General features: G+C 31.3%; 1 protein-coding gene across 1 annotated transcript; it reads left to right on the top strand.

The window, feature by feature from the left end:
- The first annotated feature begins 5,766 nt into the window (after window positions 1-5,766).
- LOC107895405 (metalloendoproteinase 5-MMP) lies at window positions 5,767-6,660 on the top strand. The gene has a single exon (XM_016820693.1). It carries the CDS (start codon window positions 5,767-5,769, stop codon window positions 6,658-6,660), a length of 894 nt encoding a protein of 297 aa, XP_016676182.1.
- The last annotated feature ends 4,060 nt before the right edge of the window (window positions 6,661-10,720 follow it).

Below are 10,720 nucleotides of genomic sequence, written 5' to 3'. Positions count from 1 at the left end.
CAATACTTCGTAACTTTTTATCAATAGACTTAATGTATGCCTTCATGCGTACTTTTCAGTAAGTGCAGTTTCTAAATTCGAGCATAGGAGAACGAGATGTAGAAAAACTTTTCATAGCTTGATTTTGGCAACATTTAAGATCTTCACTAGTTATTTAAGTCGTAGGCTTTGATACCAATTGAAATTCTTAAAGCATTGCTAGAAATTTAAACTAAGTGCTTGGAAGGAGTGAGGGGGAAGTGGGAACTTCTCTAACATCAAATCTGAAAACAGTAACCAAATAGAACACAAAGAAATTGTTTCCACAATTCAATTTTGTAATAACCCGTTTTCAATGGGTCAGAGATAGTGGTTTCGGGACTGAATTTCAATAAGTGAGCCAGCGTTTAAATATTTATTTAATATTTACGAGTACTTATTTAATTCGTATTAAGATTTGGTTAAGAAATTTTATCGTTTAGATAGTTAATTACTTTAAAAGGATTAAATTGTAAAAGATACAAAAGTAGATTTCTATTATAAAAAAGGGTCAATTGGCCATGGAATATTAAATTAATGGACTTAATTGATAAATGTACCAATTAAGTTTATAGTGGACGGTTTTGGGTGATTAAATGCATAAAACTTGATTAATTTAAAAAAGGCAAAATTGTAAATTCATAATTAAAATGGAAATTAAAACAAACGAAAGGCTAAAAAAACTATCATCTTCTTTCTTTTTACCTTGTTCTAGTCGAAACCACCATTACAGAAGTTAGAAGCTTTTGGCCAAGTCAATTTTGTATGCATGTAAGTGATTTTGATTACTTTTTAGCGATTTTTATGTTTTTGAGCTCGTATTAGCTTAATTTAGCTAGCCCGAGGACCAATTCTTAAAATTTTTAAAAATATAGGGACTTTCCATGAATTATTTGGAAGTGTTTGTGAATTTAGTTGATAGGTTATTAAGTTTGGTAGTTAAATAGATACATTTTGTTAAGTGATATTTTTATGATTTTAAGGTTTAGGGACTTATTTATGAAAATGGTAAAATTCAAGAAAAATATTGTGAAATAATGGAAAAATATGGGCTGTATTGGACCTAGGGAAAATCGATTAGCATGATATTTTATTAATTGTGATTAAATTGTGAATTTCGGGTTTAGGACTAAATTGTGTAAAAATTAAAATGTTAGGATTAATTTTATAAATTCACATTGAAATGGGCTATAAGCTAGAATTAATTAATTTTGAGCTATATGAACAATTTAATTAAATGAAATTACTATTTAGATCAAGAAATGAACCAAAAGGGCATTAATCGCGGAAAAGCAAAAGTAGTGGAATAGTTGTTGGTCTCGTGTTGGAGTCTGTTCTACCAAAGTAAGTTCGCATTTCATTTAAAGTATTTCATTTGAATTTATGATGTAAATTGATATCTTTAAATACGTATTTACGAAATGGTGTTTGGAATTTCTTGATTTGAGAAAAGGAAAATACCATGATTGAAATATATCATGGCATTATAATCGAAAAGGAAAAGACCATGGTTGAAAGATACCATGACACTCTCGGAACAATGGAAAGGATGAAAATGTTATCGATTAAAAGGTTATTGATGAAAAGGTTATTGATTAAAAAGGTTATACAAATAATATATGTGTTACGTAAAGTAATTTTATTTGTAAGTTATGTGTATTTTTATTCGAACTTACTAAAAATTACGTGCTCACATTATGTGTATTTTTCCTTGTAGATCACGAAAGCTTGGTTGGTCGGAAGGTCAAGTTGGGGCATTCACATTATCCATCCCCTGTCTCGGTAGATGTTTGAGTCATTTTGAAGTTAGTTATGAATGGTATGTATTAGGATCCAATACTTTTTCAGTCATAATCTTCATCATTTCAGCAAATTCATTTTGTTTTCTCACATTTCTTTCTTCTTTTCTTTTTTTGTGATGAATATGTCTTAAATTATGCCCTTTTTTGTTATTATTTAAGTTGGAGTTGGTTAGTTAACTCCATTCCCTTTAATCATGGTAACTTTAGTCATTGTAACTTTAGTCATTGCTTGAGAAACTTTCATATATGTATGTATGCACTTTAGTCATAGTAACTTTAGTCATATATGTGATCTTATGAAAAGTTTGCATCTTTTTTGTAGTGATCAGATATTTTTGTGGCATTATTTTGTGTAGATGGATCGTAATCAAGATCAAAATGCAATTGTCGGAGTCGTGGCTTTAGTTTTAGCTTTTGGGGTTCTCTGGATTAAAAAATTAAAAACTAGGAAGGAAATTGATTCTCACCCTCGGGTGAATCGAGATTATGAAAGAGAAAATTATATTAATAGTATTTTATATAGTGGTGACCAGCATTGTATTGATGTGATAAGGATGAGACCGATAGCCTTTTTTAATTTGTGTGATATTCTTAGTAGGAATAATTTGTTACAATCAACTAAATCGGTGAATATTAGGGAGCAAGTACTTATATTTTTACAGATAATTGTTCATAATGTAAGGTTTCGAGTGATTGGATCTAGATATCATAGATCAATTGAGACAATTCACCGTTACTTTAGGGTTATATTGAGAGCTATTTTGAAATTGTATAAGATAATTATTAGATTATCTAATGAGTCAACTCCTAGTGAAATCAGAAATAATCCAAGGTTTTATCCTTATTTTAAAGATTGTATTGGAGCATTAGATGGATCTCATGTTCGTGCATCCATTCCACTTAGCATTCAATGAAGATTTCGTAGCCGTAAAGGGGGGACGACACAAAATGTATTGGTTGCCATTACATTTGATTTGAAATTTTCTTATGTTCTAGCTGGTTGAGAAGGTAGTGCACATGATTCTCGTATTTTAAGTGATGCACTTTTACGCCCAAGAGGATTAAGAATTCCGGAAGGTAAGAATTATAAAACATTAAATACCAAATAGTTCTAGTAAGCTCATAATTTATTAGTAATAATTATGTTTTGTCAAATTGTCGGTAAATATTATCTTGTTGATGCTGGATATGGCATCCGAAATGGATATATTACCCCATATCATGGTGTTCGATATCATTTAAAAGAGTTTAATGCTCAAGGGCCTGAAAATGTAAAGGAACTCTTTAATCTTCGTCATTCATCACTGCGAATCACTATTGAATGTGTTTTTCGGATTTTGAAGAAACAATTTCGTGTATTAGATGTTGAACCATTTTGGAATTTTCAAACTCAAGTAGATATAGTTTTGGCTTGTTGCATCATTCATAATCATATCATGGGAGTTGATCCTAGTGATTTACTTAATCAAGGATTATACGAGGAGCCTGAGTCTGATTTGATAATATCAACTCTTACGAAGCGAAAAGAAAGAGAAGAAGCAAGAGGATAGTCTGCTAAGAGAGATGAAATTGCACAAACTATGTGGACTGATTATATGGCTAGAAATATTAGGTAAGTTTAGAGCTTAGGGTTGTTGTTTCTATGTTATGTATGTTTTAGTATTAAAATTATTTTTTTTTTGTTAATGTTGGTTGGATAATGATATTGAAATTTTAGTTTGTTGGATTCTGAAATTATTATGTCTTGAATTTGTTAGATATTGATTATGTTTCAAGCTTGTTAGATATTGAATTTATTATGTTTTAAGCTTGTTGGATATTGAAATGATTGACAATGACAATTATTAATGTAGAATGAGTAAGGGCAACAAAGAAGGGACCTCCAAGCAATTCAGGTGGACAAAACTGATGGAACATCTTTTTCTTGAAATTCTAGCAGAGGAGGCCCAGAAAGGAAATAAGCCTTCTAATACTTTCAAAGCAGTTTCTATTAATCGAGTTATTGAAGCTATTTCTGAAAAATTTTAAGTCAAATGTGATACAAAACATGTGGAAAATCATTTGAGAACTGTAAAAAAACAATGGAAGATTATATGCACAATTAAAGGTAAAAGTGGTTTTGGATGGGATGATAACATGAAAATGATCACATGTGACAGAGCGACATATGATGCAGCAGTAATGGTAATATATGTATATATATGTTAAGTATATTTCAATTATTTTTTATTGTTATTCTAATTGTGTATAATATCCAACAGGCACACAAGAAGTATGAACCATTTTTGAATAAAAGCATTGATCATTATGATGAAATGGCTTTGGCTGTTGGCAAAGATATGGCAATAGGGAGTTTTGCCAGAACATTTGCTGACATAGATTTGGATGATGATAACCAAGATTCAGTGCCTATAGACTGCGGCAATGAAGAGACTGAAGAGGTAAGAACAAATGTATCTTCATCTGGCACATCCAAACATAAAAGAAAAAAGGCTCAAGAAAGTGTCGTTGATGAACAAATTAAATTTGTGGGTGAACAACTTGGCAAAATTGCTAATGCTTTGGAGTAATTTACTGCAGATAAGACACCACATCTTTATGAAGAAGTGATGGCAATGGAGGTAGAAGGATTTGATGACGACTTCCTGTGTTCTGTGTTTGATTATCTAGTGAGTCATGAATCTGAGGCAAAAGCTTTTTTAGTTGAAAGTAAGAAGCATAGAAAAATTTGGCTTCAAAAATTTTCTCAAGGTTGAAGGTATTGATACTTTTAATGTGGTGTAATATTAGTTATGCACTTGGACAATGTTGTTGTTATCATGTGGTGTACTACTAATTATGCATTTGGATAATATTATTTATTTCTAATATTAATTGTGGTTTGGAAGCTAATTTATAATTATTCAATTCTTGTTTTTTATTTTTTTATAACACAATTACAAATAATTTATTTGACTTTGGTTGTTTTCAATTTATGACGGTTAATATTCTAGTTTAATAATTGAGCATTATTATATATTTAAAATGATTTATTTATAAATAATTCATTGCAATATATGTAAAAACAATTTAAATATAAATTTATTAATATATATATATATAATAAACTCAATCAAACATTGAAAAGATATTAAATTCTTAAATATATAATTTTCTTAAAATAGCTTTTCAGTAAAATATTTTCAGGAAATCAGTCAAATAACAGAAAATATTTTACACAGATTCATCCAAATACTAGAAAAGTAAATTATTTTTCAAAAATTATTTTTCGAAAAATATTTTATTGGCAAACAAACGGAGCCTAAGTTTTCTTTTTTTAGTTGAGTGACTTTTAAGTGAACATACATTATGTGTAGCCCAAGCAATACATTTTAGGTGTAAAAACATAATGCATGAAATGCAACAAAAGTTGGGCCTGTTTTTGCCCCTATGTGTACATAACGCATGAAATACAACAAAAGCTTAGCCTGTTTCTGTTCCTATGTGTAGGCCTATAAGCATACATAATGCATGAAATACAACAAAAAACAAAGATGTATTATTGCCCCTATGTGTAGGCCTAAAAATTACAAAATTTGGAACAATTATTATTGTGATACGAAAAAGGAAAAAGCAATTTATTTAAAGTTCCCGTGAGTGTTAACCAATCCTTGTACAATGATCCATTATCTTTTTTATTTTTCAATTACCTTTAAAATCTGCAAGAATATATGAAAAGCTGAAATATTAAGTAATTGCCTGTTGAGTAATGGATATGATCATGTGAGAGTTATGTGACAGGAATCTGTATATCTTAAACCACAATAAAAGTTCACCTATTGATTCAGCTAACTTCAATGGCTGACTTATTAGTTGAAACATAACTGTCAATAACATGTATATATAACATAATATCAGCAATGTTTCTCAAAACCCCAACATTACTTTCTTTAAAGCTTGCCTCGAAATGGCTTCTCAAACATCTTCACTAATGCTTGTTTTGTTTCTTCTGCTCCACATGGTGCTATGCACCATTGAATCTAAGCCTACCACTGAAAATTTCCAACGTCTAGTGGGATGCCGCAAAGGTCACACCGTCAAAGGGGTTTACGAGCTCAAGCAGTTTGTCAAGAAGCTCGGGTACTTGAATTACGATGGAGGCAAACATGGGAAGGATAACGAGTTCGACGACGATTTGGAGGCTGCTATCAAAGCATACCAAGTTAACTATCAGTTGAATACCACAGGCATTCTAGATGATGATACTTTGAAACAAATGATGAAGCCAAGATGTGGCATTGCAGATATGATCATCCATGGAAATAAAAATTCCAAGTCCTTCTATAGAATCGGAGCCTCTCAATACGAATTCTTTATGGGAAATCCGAAATGGCCACTCTCAAAGACTCATCTAACCTACAACTTTCGGTCCAGTGTCGATGTCTACCTTGCTGAAGACATAAGGTCTGTTTGTTTCCGAGCTTTTGAACGGTGGGCAAATGTGAGCCACTTTACTTTCGAGGAAATACCGGAAGACTACATAGCTGATATCGAAATTGGCTTCCATAGTGGCGATCATGGAGATGGCTACCCCTTCGATGGTCCACAAGGGACTCTGGCTCATGCAAGTCCACCAACTGGTGGGAAGTTACACTATGACGCTGATGAAAATTGGAGCACTAGCCCTGGTCCTGATGAGATTGACTTGGAATCTGTCACCGTGCACGAAATTGGCCATCTTCTCGGGCTGCAACACAGCTTGGTCCCTGATGCAGTCATGTATGCATACTTCGACTCCGGTATTATGAAGAGGAGGTTAAACAGGGATGACGTTCACGGTATTCGTGCCTTGTATGACTGAAAAAACACTAAATAATAGCTATGAATGTCCGCATATCATCTACATTATCTTAGCTGGGTTCATATGTTCCGCATTTTCTGTTCAATCAGAACATTTGTAAGCATCAATTTGGTTTATCAATGAAGATTAAAAGGGGGTTTACCAATAAAAACTGATATACTTACAAGCAGCTTCAAAGTGCAGGACTCATGGATCTTACATGAAACCCTTAATGAGGCAGCTAATAAACGAGAAGTAGTTGATTTTGTTTCATTTTTTTCCTATAAGCTGTGGAAACCTACCATTGGGCATGAAATTCTCCTCATTCATGGCAACCGATTATGATCCTACTAAAACGATCTCTAACTCCCAAATTATAGCTTAAAATTTTAAAAGTTAAATATGCTATACTTTTTATGTACTTCAGAATTTTATAATTTAGTCCTACTTCTCAGATTAAAAGATTTAGCCTTAGGTGACACTATCATTAATATTTTAAACAAAACGAATAAGATTAAAAACACGAATAAGATGTGAATATATCTAAATCGTAAAGGGATGACAAATTCTTGCCAACCAAATATTAGCTCTCATTTTAACATTCTTCTATCGGATATACCGATATATGGTTCTTTACCTTTATAATAAAATGTAATACTTTTTGGTCCAACAAACGCACTTAAGATTGATTTGAGTGTAGTTTTTGAAAAGAATACAATCATCACCATCAATTACTTTGGTAAAATTGATATGAGTATAGTTTTCAAACTCTAAATCAACATCACTATTAGATGATGAGATGAAAACAAATATGTTAAAAGAAAACAATTTTTTTCATCATGGTTGATTGAAGCAATATAGTGGCAGCAAATTATAATAATAAAGGAATTGTATGTATATATAATATTGATGATATAGTTTGGAATTGTTATGAATTATAATAATAGTGGAATTGTATGTATATATAATATTGATGATGATATAGTTTGGAATTGTTATGAACTATCTTCATCTTGATGCATTATTCCAGTTCTTAATTGGCTAGCTTAGTTACAATATTTGCTGATTAATTATTGATGCAACTTGATCCGAGCATTACTGAGTAATTCACAAAGTTATTTACTAAGTTATATTGGGAATATGCTAATGGGGAGTTAAGGTTCCATGTTGATATAGCTTTCTAGATTGTATATGTTTTATTCAATAAATTGTCAAAGGAGGAGAATGTTGAAAAATATAAAATTGGCCATTGAATGCTAGAAAAGTGCCCACTTCTCTAGCATTGGAGCTGTTTAATGATAGTTTTCATATTTGAGTATTAACAATTTATTGAACGATTTGAATGAACTGTTCTGAATATTTGGAAGAAAAGTTGACCAATTATGAAGATCATATTGCTTGGGGAACTCATATTGAAGATTGGACCAAAAAAGTCACCCAAGTCAATCCCATAATATGGACATTTGGATTGAATTGGAACTCTACTTGATTGGCCGCCAAGAGTCCATATCTATATTATTTCCTCTTATTATATTGTAAGCATTTTATTGTATTACTATTTTAATGTGATTATCATAGAACTTCTATGTTAGCAAGTCTTGAACAAAATCTATTTAAGGGAGAGATGTACAGATTATTGTACAAAAGGTTTAAGCACTTATCTTGTTAAAGTGAGAAAGTTTCCTTAAAAGTGCAATTTGATAGTAAAATTGTTTGTATTGTAGTTTTACTTGCTAAGTTCATAAGGGTAAGCTTAGTGGTGAGAGTATTGATCTTCAAGGTTCAAAAGTAAAAAGAATTGTCATAAGGCATGTAGCGACCTAAAAATTTCGGCACGGGCGCTAATCGAAATAAATATTGAAAATTTGAAAACAGAATCTCGATCTATTTGAAAAGGGAGTCGCCACCGATCTTTTTTTATAGGTGTGATCGGACACCTAATAAATTCTCTTTTTAGAAGAAAATTTTATTTTTAAATTTTCTAAAAAAGAGGTAATTTTAGGTCTACGTAAGAATCCAGAGAAAATTCGAGTTCGGGAGTCGGTTACGCGCGAGGAAGGTATTAGCACCCTCGCGACGCCCAAAATTGGTATCTTGTTAAACGCGTGTTATCTTAATTTTCAAAAATACGAGTTCAATTTAATATTTAATCGTGATCCGATTGAAACACGAAAATTTTTTTTCAAAACACGGGAATTTTGGAAACACAATTTCTTTAAAAACGAGAATTTTAGAAACATGAAAATTTTTAAAACACGACAACTTTTGAAGCACGAGAAATTTATTCAAAACACAAAAAATTTAAAACACGAACATTTTTTGAAACAATTTTTATTTTTATTTTAAACAAGAAAAATTTTTAAAACACGAGAATTTTAGAGACGCGAAAATTCTTAAAACACGAAAATTTTTGAGAACACGACAATTTTGAAATACGCGAATTTTTTTGAAAACCTGATTTTTTTTTGAAGCGCGAAAATTCGTGAAACATGAGAATTGTTGAAAACACGAAAATTTTTGAAAATACGAAAATTTTTGAAACATGAAAATTTTTTGAAAACACAATTTTTTTTTGATCATGGGAATTTTTGAAAACGTGAAAATTTTTGAAACACGAAAGTTTTTTTTAAAAAAGAACACGAAAAATTTTTTTTGAACACGAGAAATTTTTTTGAAAACATGAAAAATTTTGAAACACCGAAATCTTGAAAACACAAAGATTTTTGAAAACAATTATTATTTTTTTTAAAAACGAAAATTTATGAAACACAAGATTTTTTAAAAAAAAAACACAAATTTTCAAAACACTGAAATTTTTGAAAACACGAGGATTTTTAAAACACGCAAAATTTTGGAAACACGAAAATTTTTGAAATACGAAATTATTTTTTTTTAAAACGCGGAAATTTCTTTTGAAACACGAAAACTCTTGAAAATGCGAAAAGTTGAAAATTTTGAAATACGAGCGATATTTGAAAATCCGAAGACTTGAAACACGAATTTTTTATTTTTATTATTTTTTTAAAAACGTACCGTTTTTAACACGAATCGATGATATTCACCCCCAACATGGCGATGAAATCGACGAATTAGTGTCAAAACGATTCAATTTGATATTTAATCGGGATTCTATTAAAACATGAGAAATTTTCTTAATACGGGGATTTTTGAATATTTTTTATTTTTAAAAGGGCGTCCCGAATTTAACACGAGCTATCGATATCCACCCAACATAGCGATGAATTCGGTGACTCGATGCTAAACCGATTCGTTGCCTTATTTATTAAAATTATTTAAAATAAAGTAAAATTAAAATTTAATTAAATTGTAAATATAAATACAAAAATATAAAAATATATAAAATGCATAAAATGCTAATAATATTAAAATGAAATAACATAAAAATACGAGCATTAACTTAAAAGAGAAATAAATAAAATTACCAAAAAATCTAAAACACGAGCTTCGCCGAACGGGTTGCTAAAATTGAACCCCTTTTTCTTCCTTTTTTCTTTTTTTCTTTTTTCTTTTTTTCTTTTTTCCTTTTTCTTCTTTTTCTTCCTTTTTTTTCTGCTGGGCTGCCTTGTTGGGCTGGCCTGCGCGGGCCTGCTGGCTGGTGGCCTGTTGGCTGCTTGTTGGGCTGCTGGAATTGGGCCTATTGTTGGCCTGCCCTCTTTTTTTTGCTGCTTCTTTCCCCTTTTTTGCTTTGTTTTTTCTTTTTTTTTTTGGGCTACTTTGGGCTTGGCTAATGGCTTGCTGGGTCGGGTTGGGTTGCTGGATCGGGTCGGGTTATACCCGGTTCGGGTTGGTTTGACCCGACTGTTAAAATTTTTTTTCCTTTTTTTCTTCTTTCTTCTCTCTTTCTTTCTTTTTTTTCTTCTTCCTTCTTCTTCTTCTTCAAAACCGAGCCCCCCACACCGTCGCTTCTTTCACACCGCCGTTCGAGCTGCCACCGTCGACTCCACCGGACCTTTCTCTTTCCTTTCTTTTCTCTCCCCTTTTTTCTTATTTTTGAAGCTTTTTTTCTCTTTGAAACTTTTTTTTTTGGAGATTCATGGGGTGGGGGTCCTTTTTTTTGGAG

This window comes from Gossypium hirsutum, chromosome A10 (assembly GCF_007990345.1).
Source record: "Gossypium hirsutum isolate 1008001.06 chromosome A10, Gossypium_hirsutum_v2.1, whole genome shotgun sequence".
NCBI classification, from domain to species: domain Eukaryota; kingdom Viridiplantae; phylum Streptophyta; class Magnoliopsida; order Malvales; family Malvaceae; genus Gossypium; species Gossypium hirsutum.
This window is presented reverse-complemented; position numbering and strand designations above follow the sequence as displayed.

Excerpts from the sequence above, each read along its gene's own strand:
- LOC107895405 (XM_016820693.1), top strand. The coding sequence starts at position 5,767 with ATGGCTTCTCAAACATCTTCACTAATGCTTGTTTTGTTTCTTCTGCTC.